General features: G+C 42.4%; 2 protein-coding genes across 6 annotated transcripts in view; one reads left to right on the top strand and one right to left on the bottom strand.

Moving 5' to 3' along the window:
• Positions 1-1,128: 1,128 nt before the first annotated feature.
• ENPP4 (ectonucleotide pyrophosphatase/phosphodiesterase 4) lies at positions 1,129-9,501 on the bottom strand. 5 transcript variants are annotated; one of them, XM_079325870.1, is made up of 4 exons: positions 9,387-9,501; positions 6,757-7,621; positions 5,671-5,841; positions 1,129-2,972 (listed from the first exon to the last, which is right to left on the bottom strand). In XM_079325870.1, the coding sequence occupies exons 2-4, from the start codon at positions 7,577-7,579 to the stop codon at positions 2,608-2,610; spliced, it is 1,359 nt and encodes a 452-aa protein (XP_079181996.1). In that variant the 5' UTR covers positions 7,580-7,621; positions 9,387-9,501; the 3' UTR covers positions 1,129-2,607. The 5 variants fall into 5 exon arrangements, with proteins under 5 accessions (XP_079181996.1, XP_079181993.1, XP_079181992.1 ...); XM_079325867.1 differs by having other exon boundaries at positions 9,151-9,445; XM_079325866.1 differs by having other exon boundaries at positions 9,168-9,445.
• Positions 9,502-16,162: 6,661 nt separating this feature from the next.
• CLIC5 (chloride intracellular channel 5) overlaps positions 16,163-17,656 on the top strand; it is a 71,726-nt gene continuing 70,232 nt past the window's right edge. Inside the window, exon 1 of the mRNA XM_079298420.1 lies at positions 16,163-16,509. The gene's annotated coding sequence lies outside the window, so the exon portion shown is untranslated. The remainder of the gene's footprint in view (positions 16,510-17,656) is intronic.

Genomic DNA, 17,656 nt, shown 5'->3' with positions numbered 1-17,656 from the left:
ATGTTTTGTCATGTTTAAAGCTCTATTGCTAAAAAATAAATCAACTACATGTCTTAAAGACAGATGTTTTTTCTAGATTCTCTTGATTTGTACATGATCAGTATGAAACTGGAAGTACAAGAGCTACTGTGAAACCCTTTGTGCCAGGAAGACACTCAGCACCCTTACAGACCACACATCTTTGATATGAAAATAATCAGCAGTGCAACTGGAATATAGTTTATCCTACTTAAAAAATTTCCTCTTTAAACTGTTTCCACAGTAGCCACTGTTTCATCTTCAAGCTAAAGGGAGGAGGAGCAGAGGGAGATAAGGATTTCCAGCAGACACAGACACTCACTGGTTTCACAGCAGCTCAGTGCCTGTAGAGTTCTTATCAGAAGGGCTGCCTAGAGCTAAGAGGAGAAATACATTTAGACTTTGATTTCCCCAGCTGTAGCAACATTCCTGTTTCAGACTGGAGTTCTGCCATGGTGCTTCAGTCAGCATTTACAATTCTGGTCAGCAAAGCCTCACTGGTACCTTTGCTGCCTGCCTGGGAGGGGATGCACAGAGGAACTGAGAGCACCTCGACCACACACTGGGACAGCTGCTGGGGGGAAGGAACTGAGTCATAAAACTCTGTCCTAATCAATTTTAGCTTCTAGAAAAAAACCCCAAAACTCACAGGCAGAGAACAGGATATCTGCCAGAAGGTAAACTCAGTTAAGCCTTTCCAAACACAGATGATGCAAAGCATCTTCAGTAACTCTGAGGGTCCCACTCTGGATTAGCAGAATTACCAGAACCTAACAAAACTCTCTCCACCATAGCATCCTCCCTTTTACAGCATATCTAAGCCTAGGTTCTAGCCTGCAAAACATTCCCTTTGTAGTTACTCATTAACCTGACCTCTTGGGACATGTAATTAATTTATTTAAATATGGCAGGATGAGGAAGTCATTGTGTTCAGTCCAGCAACTGCTCTAGAATATCAACAGGCTAAAATCCAGTACCCTGTCAACACAGATATTTCAAAGGGCCTAACCCTCTTTCAATTAATGTGAACTCTTTCAAATTCAGAGTAAAGCATTAGTAAGTAATAATTAGTAGTTTGGGGAAAAAAAAAAAAAAAAGTAGCAGAACTGGTTAGGTTTTGGATTGTGTTTTTAATCAAGAACAATGGAATCTCTACAGAGGAAGACACATATTACTAAAATTTCCACACATTTATAAAGCTCAAGTTTATTTTTTCCAGGGGGCAGTTCAAAGTAACTCCTTCCCTCCAGAGTTCCTGCTCCCTTGCTGTTGGATCACTAAAAGGCTGTGGTCAACACCCAATGGCAATGAATTTGAAGTTGTGAAAGAGAAGCCTCATTGCTACCAGGTACCTCTGTCACTTTATTTTTTAAAACATGAAACTTGTAGGAAAAGAACTTGCTAACTGTAGTTCTATTTTTGGGTTAGCAGTAACAAATTTAATCTCAATGAAAGATAAGGTAACATCTAAGGCTTTCTCAAACTATTTTTTGTAGCCAAGTTACTAGAACAAAGTATAAACATTAACAAAGAATCAAGAGTTTCAATTACGAGAAGAGTTAGCTCTGGTCTTCATCAGGAATTTGCATCTATGTACCTCAAACATTACAGAGAATTTATTTTTTGAGATAAGACCTGCATTTCCAGGATTTAAAATAGGAGTTTGGAATCCTTGCTTGATGACATGCACATCAAATTTTCAATTGTTGCTTTTTAGCACAATAACCTTCAACAGAAAATTATGAGCTGGTACATAGGGCAGAACCACCTTTATTTCAAAAACACCTTCAGCAGAATTTACTCCTGAAAAAATTTCCACAGGGTATAGAAGCAGTAATTTTACATCTACAGCTGATTAAACTGGGTAATTCAAAGCTTTCCAGGTTAAAATTACTTTCTTGAGATAAAGCAGAAGTGCCATCCCAACTGGACCTGTGGATCTAAATAATCTAGAAACACATATCCAGAAATGTCAGAGCCACCTGCCCAGGCTTGTAAGTGCTGAACCACATAGTTTATTGCTCAAAGTAGAAGAGATATGCACCAGTTACTTCATTACTGACTTCTATTTTCTTTCTCAGAAATTTCTTGTCACGTTGCTGACTTAGGGTAGAAACAAAAGTCTTGGACTTTCTCTTTACCCAGATTTAAGGGCACACCAGAATATACGCTCGAAACAAAACTAACTCCTAACTCTCAATATAAGTTTTTCTTTTCAACACAGGTGCAAGAACACTAAAAGTAGTCAATATTAATTTAATACAAAAAGCAATTATCATTTACAAATATTAAAATTCACTTTGTCTATTCTGGCTAGTCACACTCTGGAGTCTCATTCTGGAAGTGCTCCGAGGCTTGAATGAAAAACTAAGCAGCATTACTTTGTTAAGCATCTCTTCCAGCAAAAAGCCACCTGTTGAATGTTTGGTTACAAAAATATTTTTATATGACACTAGTCACACATATCAGCAGGGTCTGTACAGTATTTTACACAGATAAAGTGCATCAAACAAAGAATGCCATCCAGTGCAAATTGAAACTGTTTTCCTGAAATCACAAGGTAGGAAGGGAGGCTTGGCTGCCCCCACGCTATCCAATCAAAGGATCATCGTCATCGCTCTGTAACTGGAGCCGGGCAAAGGGCCGGGAGGCAACCACTCTGTTCTTGGAGATGATGATGATGCAGGTGAAAGTGCTCAGCACCAGGAACACCCCGATGACGATGCCAACGGCCTCGGGGACGCTGATGCACCACTGGTCAGCCAGCAGGCACTTGGCGTGGGCGAAGGTGCCGTTGTGCGGGCGCGGGGCGAGCCCCAGCACGTGGCACATCAGGGGGTAGATGTCGACGTTGGCCATGGCGCCCAGGCGGGAGCCGCGCCGGAAGGCGGGACCGCGCGCGGCCAGGAACGGGTGCATGCTGGGCAGGGCATTGTCATAGCCATGGTCCCCCACTGCAGAGGGGAGAGCACAGTCACTGCCACAGACAGCCTCTGCTGCGGGGACACTGCCCCCTCTCCATCCCCACCAAAGCACATCATCTAACCAAAGGTGTACACAGAGTCACTGCCACAGACAGCCTCTGCTGCAGGGACACTGCCCCCTCTCCATCCCCACCAAAGCACATCATCTAACCAAAGGTGAGACACAGTCACTGCCACAGACAGCCTCTGCTGCGGGGACACTGCCCCCTCATTCCCCACCAAAGCACATCATCTAACCAAAGGTGTGCACAGAGTCACTGCCACAGACAGCCTCTGCTGCAGGGACACTGCCCCCTCTCCATCCCCCTGCTGCCAAAGCACATCATCTAACCAAAGGTGTGCACAGAGTCACTGCCACAGACAGCCTCTGCTGCAGGGACACTGCCCCCTCTCCATCCCCACCAAAGCACATCATCTAACCGAAGGTTAATGCACGACATAACAGCAGCTGTTGGATCAGCCACAGAAGGAAGCCAGAGTTCCTTCCCTCTTCCCCAAACCCCACCAGTCTTTTCCCGTACTGACCTTCCCCCATGGTTCTCCCTCCCATTAACCTCTTTCAGTGCTTTACATTTCTAGTGTTCCCCTTCAAATTCTTCCTGCCAAAGTTGAAAAGGAGGTTGCCACTCCACAATGAGTCTGTAGCTAGAATGCAAAGTTTTACTTCTCAGATTTTGGAAAGTCATCTCTCCTTGCAGAGTGGGCACTAATTACATATTAAAAATCAGGCACCTTTCCCATAATAGTGTTCAGTTCAAGCATATTAAATACTCTCAACTCGTGCTTATCAAATGAGGTACTTCAGCTGAAGGGACACCTAAAGAGTCAAAACCAAAAGACAAAAGATCACTGTGCCTCTGGCAGGCACAGAGCAAAACCTTTGTGGCTATAAGGTGAGAAGTACTTAGACATCTGTAGGTTTAAGTGGACTGCAAACAGCTAAAGAGCAGCCATTGTCAAATTTCCTAATAGCATTCCTGAAAAACCTGTCCAAGGTGCCAAAAGTCTCTCACAGCACAGTATTTGACTGACTGCATTTGAGTCCATTTCTTAGTAACAATGGAGGAATACCCATGAAAACTGTTTCCTTGGGTGCTTCCCTGAAGCTTCTGATTCAAAACATCCAGATTCCAACTGATTAGGTCACACTCACCACCTCAGTGAGCTTCCACGAGTCCTTTTTAATGTTCTCCACCATTCTGTTTGTTACCACATCGTGTTTTGATTCATGTTTCTAGATTGTTTTCCCTGCCTTTCACTACTTGTTTGTTCTGAACAGAGCTGCTCCAAGTTCACCCTCCAATGAAGTTCACAATTTTTCACCTCTAAAGTAGAATTGTGGTGTGTGGAGTTACATGGCAATCACTGTGCTGCCACTTTGTCCATGAAGACAATAAACCTTAAACAGACTTTTAGGCTAAAACCTCCCTTGCCTGATTCTGGGAAGCCTTCACAAATAAAATATATTTGAAAAGTTATTTCAACTCATACAATGCTGTTCCTTTTAAATATTCAATTACTAACTATTTTTAGGTACATGAAATTGAATCTACCCAGAAACAAGAAAAAGAGAACTCTGATCAGAGAACACCTGTGCTATGTGTTGGCAAATTCATGGGGAAATTAAAATGTAAACACATCCTGCATTAAAAAGCAGTACTTCTGTACAAATATTGAAAAAAAATGAACTTAATTCTGCAAAGGACAGAAAGATCAGCTAAGCTGGGTGCAACCAGGATTTTACACCACTCAGCATCCTGCCCTAACAGCAGTCACACAGGGAAGTATCCAGGAGGGATATCCCTGACCCAACCAGCCTGAGCTGTTGGCTGTTCAGCCATAAACTGGTACTTTTGTATTTTATTTCTACTAATGAATTTTCCTACCAAGAATCTGTCCTATCACTTTCTGAACAACATACACACAGAGCCTTCATCTGCAGCCAGAATTACAGGTTGAATTTTCTTACTGTTACAACAAGGAAATCTATCTGGAATTTCTTCTTTGAGATGCAACAGTCACATGAAAGTGTATTTTTTCAGTAAATTATATGTGCCCCTGTCTGTCAAAAAAAAAAAAAACAAAACAAAAAACCAGTGTGTGGAACACCTGGAAATACAAATATATACATACATATTTATATGTAATATATATGTATATATATGTATATACAATTTGACTTTTAAGCAGGAAGAAAGTGCACAGCTTAGCAAGGCACTGAGAAGTGACACCTGTTGAGTTCTGTCTTTCAAACATGCTGCTGTGTTCCTACTATTTTTAGTATTTCCTGTCATTTAAGTACATGTACTCTAATATTAAACGTTGTGTGTTGCATGCTTCGATTTATGCACCCCTACATATATATTTTATATATAATAAAAAGTTCAACCACACTCCAGGGAAAGCTTGAGACAGAGTGCTAACCTAAGATAACTCAGCCTATTAAGTCAAACAAGACAAAGTGTTTCAGCCAACAGAATATTCCCCATCTCCTCCTCACCTGTTAAACACTCCAGGCTCAGGCTGAGAATGTTCTAGAAAATGCTGCACTATTCCTAAACCTGCACAGTGCCAGGACTCCCCTTGCTAAAGGAGAACCATCCTGCAGCTGGCTGGAATAGAAACAAGGCAGTTTACCCACACAAACCAGAGAGGAACACACACTTACACTTGGAAAGGGACTCGTTCTGTACGATGGTCCAGCCTTCATCAGCAACCAGAATTATGGGCTGGATTCTCCTGTGGTGGCGATAATGGTACCTGTCTGGAATTTCTTCCTTCAGATAAACCTTCATGTGACTGCTGCAATTTTTGAGTAAGTTATACACAATTTCTTTGTCTGCCAAGGAAAAGATTGCACATTAAGCAGCTGGAAATTAACTCTTGCTTACTACAATTATCTGTCATTAAACACAAGATTCATTATTTCAAAATAATTATTTAAAAAAAAAAAACACAGAAAAGGATTTTTTTCATGTCCCTTATGAAATGCAACATTGGTTGAGGTAAATTCCAAAATTTGCTTTCATTTTAAATCAGACACCTCCCAGATGTGGGTTTGGACCTACAACTCAATGTACCACCTGGGATTGAAGGGCAAAATTCAAACAAAGAAATCAAGAGAAAGCAATCACCCCCTCAAGTAGTCAGTATTTTATCCAATGCAGCAATTTTTTTTTTAACTGTATAAATCATTTTGTTCACAGTCTGGCCACAGAGAGGCTAGCAATGCCATGATAGACATTTCAGATATGCCTGCTTGGGACTACTCCAAGATTCAAAAATGGAATTCACAGTACAAAAATCTTAGGTTTCACTCCCAGAAACAGAAGTAGTAAAATGATCAAAGTTGGGACTAGATTCTCACTTGGAAATTTACAGTGACAATTTTTTATTCTGAATAAACACATGGGTTTATTTCATGCTCACTATGAATTACAGCTGCATAGACTAAGTGAGCAACAGGAGAGCAGGCAAACTAAGTATCTACCTACTTTTTTAACCACCTGCACCAGGGTCATCCTTATCAGCCACAGCAATTTGACAAGAAACTCTCCTTGTCCCACTGATTGCCAAAACAAACTTTTAAATAAACCATCATTACTCATGATGTGAAAGTTCTGCAACGTGACCTCCACAGGTTTTGCAAAAGATTAGAACAGTCTAGCATGCTGTGTACTTTTTAGAGGTGAGATAAACAAGACTTAATTGTCAATATATGCCTTAAAAAGAAAATAACCAAACCCAAACATACTCTGCCTTGGCAGCACTGCAGCAACTGGAGTCTTGTCTATCAGGGTGTAGCTGTTGCGCCCGAGGCATTTATCCAGGACAATCAGCTTCTCTCCAGAGCAGGAGGCCATTCCATGGTCACTTGTTATGATGACATTAACAGTGTCCCACAGCCCTGCTGCCTTTAGTTTGCTCATCAGGAAGGCAACATGTTTATCCACTTCTTCCAACACTCTGCCCATGTTCTGGGTGTCGTTTGGGCCGTACTTGTGCCCGCTTGCATCCGGTTCTTCCCAGTAGAGCACAGCAAAATTGACCACAGGCTCGGAGCTGTTCAGCCATGAAACAATTCTCTCTGCTCTCTCCTCAAACTTCACTGAGAAGTTGTACTTCATAAAGAAATGAGGGGTGATGCTGTTGATTTTTACATCAGTACCGGGCCACATTGCAGCAGCACTTGCTCCCTTTCCTTGCTGCTGATTTGTTACCCAAATTGGAACTGCCTCATCCCACCAGAAGGGATCTGAATCGTTGAACTGTGAAAATACTTTCTTGGCATCTGCATCGTACATGTCATTAGCCACAATGCCATGGCTTTCCTCATACAAACCTGTCACTATGGTGTAATGGTTTGGGAAGGTCTTGGTGATAAAAGAATTCGTGACTTGTCTTACAAGCACACCATCCTCAATGAATTCCTGGAGATGAGGAAGTTTGTAGGTTTCCAAGTAATCAGCCCTGAAGCCATCAAAGGACACAAGGAGCAGCCTGGGTACCGAGTCACCAGCTGAGTGAGCACAACAGATGAGGGTTCCAGCAAAACACAACACCAACATCCATCTCATTGTGGAGACTTTGAAGTGCTTCCAGCAGGAAATCAGATGCACCTGAAAAATTTAAACAGACAAGGCATACAACCAAAACAATCCTACTGTGACCAGTTTAACTAGCTAGATATTATATACATCTTCTCCCAGAAGGTAATTCCAAAACCCAACCCAAACAACCACTCGAGTCAACAGTGGATTTCCCTACTGACTTCAGAGGTTTCTCACATATTGTCAGAGTTTTTCATATATTAAAACAAATGAGCAGTCAGATTTTTTTTCCACTGCAGACTAAATGAAAGGAGGAATTGTTTTCTTTTGATCAGTTATTCCATTGTTGTATGTGTCCTATTACAATTCTACATTCCAAGACAGAAAATCAGATTTTTCCTTATGTTTAAGCACAGGCACTTGAACAATTCCAGACCCATATTTAAGAGTCCTCTGCAGCCCTAAATTCTTACTACACATCAGTGTTCAGGTCAGAAGCCTGTTTCCTACTATAATGGTAATTTTCCTCTTTCCTCTCACTTTTCCTTTTTCAGTTTCCACCCTCTAGAGATGCTGAAGTTTTTTCAGCCTTTCAACATTCCCATTTATTCACTGCTTATTTCATACAGAATTACCAGGAGTAACTTCTTCTTTACTTCTAAGCTGCTCTACATCTACCACAACAGCATTTAAACCTGTTCTTTATGTACCACACTCTTCTCTCTATTAAAAAAAAAAAAAAAACCAAACGAAAAATAACCCAACAAAATTAATAACCTTAGCTATGAGGTAAGTATTTCTCAGCAAGGAATTAATGACTATTATGAGTGTCAGGCATGATTTGTAAGCTTTTACCCGCCTCTTAATGTATTATGTGTGACTTAAGCATTTTGTTTAGGAAGGTAGAAAATGATGATCTCTTTAAAAAAAAAAAAAAAAGGAAGTGAAGCTGCAGGTTTTACAAAACTTTCTGCAATGTTGTTAGGCAGCATATTTGCTTCTCAAGAAGAGCCCCACTCCAGAAAAATTTCCGTTTGTATTTCTTTTATCCTTTATGTGCAAGCAAAGTGTGACTCTAGGAGGCACAGCAGCTGTCTTCCCAACATTTTTAAAATCAACCCTTTCCCCCCCAAACTCCTTAAAACGGTAAGTTTGTTTTAAAGGTGTAAGGAGCTTTTTTAGCTGTAGCTTTAGCAGCGACGAGAATTCAAAGCACGGGAAGCCAGCCCCCCTCCCGCCCCGATCTCACACAGCTAAAATATCTGCAGAAGATACAAAAGTTACAAGGATTGTCAAAAAAAGCATTAAGGCGTCTCTCAGCACGGAGCACTTGGAAGGCACAACCCTTTTAGAGGAGAAAAAGGAGAAAAGAAATGGGGAGAGCAACGCAGCGGCGAATCAGCCGTTCGATGCTGTCAGGTGCTGTAAAAAGCAGAACCAGAGTTTTCCACAGCGAAGGAAGACGCGAACCCGCAGCGTTCGCTTCGAAATGCTCCGAAGCTGCTCAGAACGGTGTTTTTGTACACAAATAGCACGTTCCAACCAAAAATTAACTCTAGTCCAGGCAAACCCAGCAAAACAGCCCAGCTGTGAAATACCACCAGCACTAGTCCACCTGCTCCCGAACCTCCCGGCCCGGCTTTGGCGTTGCTCGGCTCGCTGAGAGCGGAGGTTATTCCGCCTGCAAAGCGCACACATGAGACACCACCGACCAACCGGGCGCTCCGGGTCGGTTTACCCCGCGCTCGTCCCTCACTCGACCCGCACTCCGACCGGGCTCACCGTTCCCACAGCCTCCCGCCGCGGGACACCCCCGTCCCCGCCGGGGCCCCACCGTGAGGTGCCGCTCCGGCTGCGCTCGGGCCGGGACGCGCGGGCGGCTGCGGAGGCGACCGGGGGCAGCGGGGAGGGCGTGAGGGCGCAGCGCCTGCGCACCCGCCACCCGCGCAGCCCCAGCCGGCAACTGCCGGGCCTGGGGGGGGCACGGGAGCTCGTCGGGGAGCGCGGCCTCCGCCCGCTGTGATTGGCTGCGGGCCCGCTGGCGGGAGATCCCATTGGCTGCGGTGCGGGGGGCGTGGCGCTGGGATGAACGGCGCGGGGGGAGCGGGAAGTGAGGGGTGGGCGGTGAGGAGGGTCGTGAGGGCAGCAAGGAGCCCGTGAGGGCAGTGCGGAATATCCCGTGCGGAATATCCAGTGCTACACGGTCAGTTAGACGGAAAAGCGCTTTGAGATCATCCACTTCAACCTATGGCCGATCACCTCCTTGTCAACTAGACCATGTGTCTTGGTACCACGTCCAGTCTTTCCTTAAATATCTCCAGGGACGGAGACTTCACTGATTCCCTCGACAGCCTGTTCTAATGTCTAACTACCCTTTTTGTGAAGAAATTATTCTTATTGTCCAACTAAAAATCTCCGTGGTGCAACTTGAGATTATGGCCTCTCTTCCTGTCCCTGTTCCCTGGAGCAGAGCCCGACCCCCCTGGCTGTCCCCTCCTGTCAGGAGCTGTGCAGAGCCACAAGATCCCCCTGAGCCTCCTTTTCTCCAGCTGAGCCCCTTCCCAGCTCCCTCAGCCATTCCTGGTGCTCCAGCCCCTTCCCCAGCTCCGTTCCCTTCCCTGGACACGCTGCAGCCCCTCAATGTCGCTGCTGAGCTGAGGCCCAGAGCTGGGCACGGCCCCTGAGGTGCCTCCCCAGGGGACAGGGACAGTCACGGCCCCGGCGCTGCTGCACACTCCGGGCTGAAGGGGCCGAGCTGAGGGGAGCCGTGGGGGCCGTGGGATGAAGCCCTCCCGAGCAGAGCAGTGCGGTGTTTTCAGGGAGCTCAGGGCTCTGGGAGGGCTGTGCTGCAGCGCTGGGTGCAGCTCCCTTTGGGGCGGTTTGCTGGGTTTGCTTCCCGTTGCTGCAGAAGGGCACCGTGGGGTGAGGCTGTGGTGGGACACGTCCCTGGGAGTGTCCCTGTGTTTTCCATAACCTTCCTCCTGTCTCCTCTGCAGGTGCCCGGCAGCCCCGGGCTGTCACCTTTGCGAGGCAGTGCTGCTCGGCAGCCTGACTCCTCCATGACTCCTCCATGACTCCATCTCCCTTTCGGTCACACAGCTCTGTTCATATTCTTGCATGCACATCACCTTTTTGCGGTCTCTTGTGGAAAATAAATAATAATTGTTTACCCTAAAACTCAGAATATGGGTAGGAAATGGTCACGTGTTGTTGAAAATACTCTGAGTGCCATTATAGCAGTGTGTGGTAACACTTGAGATCTGTTTTGGGTCCTGGTGTAAGTTTGCTTCATAAATTAAGGCAAATATGTTACATTGCCATGGTTTTCCTTTTTATTATGAGAAGGGATTAGTAATTCTGCAGAACCTGTGAAGTTACTGGTGCCCAAAACAATGAGATCAACTCTATGTAAATAGAGAAATGAAGCATCCTTTAATAGCACAGAGCACAAATCATCACTATTTTAAATTTCCTCCTAAAAACTGAGAAAAAGGCATGCTTATGGCTTCATAACTGACTGAAGCAGATCTGAATTTCATTCTGTGTACCCTGCTAGATGTTTGTTCTGCAGGTGGTGTAGATTTCAGCTTGTTTCTTCCTAGTAGCTTTCACATATGTATGAGTTAGGCAGGTTTTGCTACCTGTGTGTGCCAGCCGTGGAGTGGCTCTAAAATGTGGTACAATCGGCTGAATAAAGTGACACACCCCTGATTCACCTTGATTTATGGAATGTGGCATGTGTGGCAAAACACAGGTCTGTAAAAGAGGGAAAAAAACATCTCCAGGTGAGCTAGATAAGAATTCTTGCAGCTACTCATGTGTTATTGTGTCAAGTTCAAGTCAAGGTCCTTGAGTGTTTTTTTCTCTGAATCTCTTTTTGGTTACATAAACTCAGCTTTGTGAATATGCACATGATCATGTGGAGGAGGGACAAGTCCTTTATAAATTACTTTGCTTTAGTGCCTTAAAAATATTTACAAAATTGTTACAAAGAGTGAACTAGAGCTCCAAGGAATGCATAACAGAGCAGGTGCAATATTTTCCAATTTCATCAAGTTACAATTGAGTTCTTGTTAAAAACCTTATGCACAGATGCAGAGAACTTTTAAGTATAGAGGCTCTTTTGCTAGCCTGCTTTTGCAACATTCTCCCTCAGCTATTCAGTCCTAAAAGGCATGAGTAATCTCTTGTTTATTCTTGCCCACATGTTTTGAAATCCATTTGCAGTATTCATTTATTCACAAGCCCAGCCTAATGTGGTGTGCCCAGTTTGACACATCATGCAGGCAGCTCTGAACTTTGAGCTGGTCTAGCCAATATGTATCTAATGCATTTAAAACAGATCTTGTTTCCATTTACAGTGTTTGCCTACAAGAAATGGGCAGGTCACATGTATATATACATTAAGAGGAGTAAAACTCCTGAGCACTACTGAGATGTTTGCCTTTCTTCACCTTGATCTCTCTGCTCTATTTTAGCTCACATTTGCCTGTAGAAGTTGCAGTTCTAATCACTGGATGTTGCCAGAGCTGTCCAGATTTACTGCTGGAGTACAACTGAGCTTTTGCAGCTTGAAAACCATTAATAAATGCCAGGAAGTAAAGAGTAGGCAACCTCAAAATATTCTTAGGGGTTTCTAGGTTTAGTACAACATTTCATTTCTGGATGGGAACCCATACCCTCTAGTTGGCAGTGTTGTAGAGGTGAAGCAATTCTGAATTTATTTGAATTAATTAAATTTAGGGTTAAATCTGTACAAATTTAATTTGGATTAATTTGGATTGTTCTGGAGAAGAGAAGGCTTAGGGGTGACTTAACTGTGGCCTTCCTGCACCTGAAGGGTGCCCACAACAAAGATGGAGAAGAACTTTTTACAAGAGCATGGAGTGACAAGACAAGGGGGAATGGCTTCAAAGTGAATGAGAGCAAATTTAGATTGGATACTAAGGCAAAAAGTCTTCCCTGAGATGATGCTGAGGCCCTGGCACAGGGTGCACAGAGAAGCTGTGGCTGCTGCATCCCTGGAAGTGTCCAAGGCTGGGCTGGATGGGGCTCAGAGCAACCTGAGATAGTACAAGATGTCCCTGCCCATGGCAGGGTATTGGAATAAAATGATCTTTACATTCCCTTCCTAACCAAATCGTTCTGCAATTCTATGAAAACTTGATGTTGCATGCAAATAGCTCAGCTACTTGTTTTACATACTTTCTTAAGGAAATTTTCATTATTTAATATTGAACAAGAAATATTTCCTGTATTTCCAATATTCTCAATTTTATCCATGTGATGTAGACCTCTGTCACCATTTTTGCTCGGTAGTTTTTAAAAATCTGTCATTTAAACTGTCATTTACTGTGTTTTGATGCATCTTGATAAAATTGAGATGAAAAAAATAGACATTTCATGAAACCATAAGAAGAGCTGGGTGAGCAACAGCTGTTGAACTTTATTAGACCTTAAGCTTTTAGTGCCCATTTAATCCAAAGCATTGCATGTATATGGAGGCTATAAACAAAAAGGCTCTTAATTTAGCTCTTTCTCAAACTGTGTGGAAGGAGACCCCTAAGGCTGCATGACAGTGTGATAAGAGGACTGTGGTGTCTCTGCCTTCTTTATTTCAGTTACCAGAGTCTTCAATGCAAACAAGCTTGAAACTGGGTTGCTGAGCTTTTCCAGTGTGCTTAGTTTTAGAGATAAACAAGGTTGTTGAAATGATGCCAGATTTTAAGGGCAAACAAAAATGTTTGTCTTGGAGCAGCTAGGCAAATAAAAAGTTGGTATTTCTTAGGCTCTCAGGTATTCCAGTGGTGTTCCTGACCATGGACTTAAAGACCAAACCAAGTTTTACAAAATGGACTGGAAGACCAGAAATAAAGGGCTTTGAAGCATCCAAATTGGGAATAATTAGGCCCTGCAGCAGGTAAAGCAGGTTTTCAAAGGTGTGTTGACAATGACTCCTGGTATTTTTACCAATTTAAAGCTGTTGATAACATGAGAATTGAGTGTCCTGTGCAAAGTGTTTTTTTTATTGTTTGTCTGGTTCCCAGTGGAGAATTATCTGTCATATGCAGAGTGAAATTTTTGGGTGTGTTGGCCTTAAACATGCCTTTTATGCAGCCAGGAGCAAAGGAAATCTGGGTGAAGGTGAATCACCTTTACTAGACTGGGGTCCTGGACTTGTGAGCCAGCCCCTCAAGACTGCAGAATCCAGATCAGTTTTAGCAGAACAACAGATGGATTTTTGGATGTCTCCTTCAAGGATGTGCTGACTCCTGTGTGAAATGTGTCATCCTCAACATGTACCAAACTACTGTCTTCTGAAATAATTCTTTGCTGTGTTTGTTTTCCCTACTGCAGTACAAATAGAATGCAGATAAAGGAACAAAATCTGAGATAAAGTCTTGTCCTTGTGCTGTTTAGTGCAAGATTGGCAGTGGAAGGAGGATTACTGTTGATGAACTGTGTAGAGATGAGGTGCTGCTAACAACACAAATAAAAGCTGTGGCTGGAAATGGTGCAATAGGTTGGTTGTGGTTGATGTCCTCCAGGTATTGAGTGCAGCCAGGAGTGGAGACAAAGTGGTATGAATTTATTGTAAGTGCCTTGTAATATGTTTGTAAACCTTGACCAATGTGTCTCCCAGAGCCCACAGTGTAGTTTGGATAATGCCCTTGAACTACATGCTGCAAAGCTTTGGAAATTTTGGAGCTTTGTGAAGGAAAAAAGTTGCTGGTTTATTTTTTTTTTCCTGTAAAACCAACATCCTGAATGGCCGGGAACATTCATGATTTTGCATTGAGTGCACTTAAGTGCAAGTGAAGGGTCTGATTCTCCACCATGCTAAGATCCCTCAGTTTCTGAGAGACAGTTTGTTTACCTTTCAGATTCAGGTTCAGTTGTTTCCAAGAACTCTGCATGTTTTAACCATTCAGGGTTTCTTCTGCCTCTCTTTTATCTGGAAAAGGATACTTTTAGAGCAAGGAATTTCTTTAGCTTATGAAGAATGATTTACAGGCTCTTGGCTTAAAGTGTGCAAGTACTTCATCGAGGACAAATAAAACTGAAAGACTCTTATTAAACCATTACAATTATAGGAATATCCAACTGGAAATGACCAGAGAAATTCCAGTAGAAGCAGGTTGCTATTTCTAAATAGGCAGTGAGCCACTGAAGCCACTTGTGGCACTGATGGATGAGTTGAAGTTTACAATATTACAAAATGTCTAGAATATGTGCAAATTATTACTTCAATAAAGGTGTAGCCAGGTAGAAACCTTAGAATCTGTACTAAATAGTGTAATGTAAGGTTTTGCCCCTGATTTTTAATCTCTGAGAATATGTGAAGTATTCTGGTTAAGGGTCTGTTATTCTTTGTTTTTCCCACCCTTCTCTTCCACTCTGAAGGTGAGGGATAACTGACTCTAGCAATACAGGAATTTCTTTGCGAGTCAGTCTTCTGCTTGTCAATTTAAAATAAATGCAAGGTGGAGGTGCTGATTTGTGTTGGGGTTTCAGGGTAAACTGCTAAAGTTTCAGTAGTATCTTCAGCAGTCTGTGTGCCAGAGATCTTATCCTTCAGATAAATCAAGTTGCTCTAAGCAAACAACTTAAACACCAATAAATGTCTCTGTGTGTTTGAGGTGCTGAACTGAGCTCTGTGTGTCTCTGCAGAGTAAACCAGGCAGTTTTCTGGGTTCCTAGCCTCAGTTTTGATGTCAATTTTTGGGCTTCTAAATTGTAGATGAATACCAACTTTGCTGTCTAAACAAACACATCTATTGTAGGGTCTCTGATAACTGGGCTGTATTAAAGACCATCTTCATCTCCTTTTGATATAATTATTTCCATCTCTTTTTATGATGTACTTTGAGGTACTCGTCGCTGTCCACTGGACTGTAGAAAGAATCAGTGATTTACTTATTCCAGGTGCTGAACACCAACAAAACTGTAACTTGTGTCTAAGTATGCTAACTGGACTTGTAGTGATGTTGATTGTGGTATGTCTTCCTTTAAAAAATAAAGTAGAAGTAAAATCAGAAATTCAGTCATAAAATAATAAATAAGCTTCTCTTGAAAATGAGGTTCTATTGCTCATGATCTTTATCCTTTTATGAACTTTACTGCTTATGGTTTTTGTGCTTCTTTGTATTTCTGCAAAGCTGTTGACCAGCATTACTGATGGCTCACGTGGGTCTAGATGGTCAGTGACACAACCTGGGTTAGAGAATTACCAGCAGAAAGTATTGTGTTACTAATTTCCACATAAACTCATCACCTGCTAGATTTGGGAACAGAGGAATTTGGGAAATTGATTAAATTGGTGATCTCTGTTTTGTAATCTTGCATTCTCTTGGCTTTGGGGTGAGACTGTTACTCAGAGGGCTTTAGTTGTGCTGAGACTTTTTTCTTTTTTTTGTTCTCCTGCCTCATACAGCCTCTTCCCTCTCACTTCCATGCAGGAGAGAAGTCCCATTTCACTGGACATTTAATGATTCTTTTCTTTGCTCTTGGAGAGGAAAGAACTTGGATAACTCACAATAAAGAAAACCACAACAACTGTATTGATTTATTTTAGAATAATACTCACCTTATGCCCTTACTCTTTGTTTTACTTGTAATATTTTAAACCCTCCAGCAGGTGCTGCTGCATCCTGCAAATGTCATCTTCATGGAGGGAAAAAAAAAAAAGGTATGGAGTGGACTACAACTGGACTTTGTTCTTTGCTTTGTGTCATGCAAATTTCTGTGTTCCTTTTTTTCCCCCTTCAAACTGTTTGCCAGCCAAGTTATTAAGGAGGGAGTTTTTATGATCCCAGCGAGTTTAATCCTGCAAGAAAGGGTTGAAGATCAGTGGGAGTTGCTGATCAAAGTCACGCTCAGAGCAAGTTGAGCAGACCCAGGCAAAAATACATTTGTCTTTCTACAATATATGAAGAAATCCAAGTGTTTTCTTAGAAGTGAGAAGTAGTTCTAAAAGAAGTTGGATTTATAAAACTTACCAGCTGTTTTATTGCTTTTCTGAAGTTTCTTGAACTTCAGTAATTTAAGTTCATTATTTTAAATCATTAAAGCTTTGGTCTTGAGTACTAGAATTTTTTGAGACAGATTACACAGCACAAATTTCAGAATCTCTGAGTTAGGATTTCCATGTGAGGAACTGTGGCTGAGTTACATGCAGCTTATGTAAAGAGATGTGCTCTGTCCTATTTGGTGATGGACCACTTGTGCCAGGCAGGAATGTGGGGGTGATAAGAGTTGAAATTAGGCCTTGGTAATGGATAATGTATCCTTGAAGTCCTTAAGTTACCTCAGGCCAGAAATGCCCTTGTGAACTAAGAAATCTCACTAATCTCTGATACTTGCTTGCATCTTTGTACTGTACAGTCACATGATTAAACTTGGTTGTGACCACGATCTTGGCACTTCTCAGGTTATCTAGGAGCCCTAAGTTTAATTAAGGTGCAATATTGATTTGCTTTTGAAATTTAACTTTACTAGTACTCTAAACTTCTTAATGTAAGCATAATAGCAGTTAACTACAGTCATAAATCCCAGGCAGGCAGCACTTGCTACTCTACCCTGTGGAACAGCTTGTGTTCCCTTCTGGTTCTATCTGGGATGGCTTGAATTGCTATCTTTCTCTTTGCCTTCTCTTCTTTATTTCTTTAACAAATCTAACCTGGCTGTGGCAGTTACCTCTCAGGAAGTTACAAGCATAGGTCAGGAGGAAAACACTTTCGTTTTCCTTTTGACTTAACCCCTAAAGATTAAATATAATTAGGTTATAAGAATTATTGTAATAATCTATGCAATCCAGATGCAGTAAACATGGAGATACAAAGTCTTTAGTCCATAAGGCCGAAAGTTCTCATGGCTTTAGTAAATTGGTAACTTCATAATAATTTGATTAATGCAGGTTTGGATTTTCTGGAAGTTTCAGCTCTGTTGAATTCAGTTGCTCTGGAATGTGTGTCTGTCTCCAGGAGGGCAGTTAATTCTATGCTAAAGCTGGCAGTATTCACCTACTTTAGGTTCTGTGCAGTTTGGTGTATTTCTCCATTCATTAGAGTGTACTGTGGCCTGGAGATACAAGGTCTAAATGTG

This window comes from Erithacus rubecula, assembly GCF_903797595.1.
Source record: "Erithacus rubecula genome assembly, chromosome: 2".
Classification (NCBI taxonomy): Eukaryota; Metazoa; Chordata; class Aves; order Passeriformes; family Muscicapidae; genus Erithacus; species Erithacus rubecula.
This window is presented reverse-complemented; position numbering and strand designations above follow the sequence as displayed.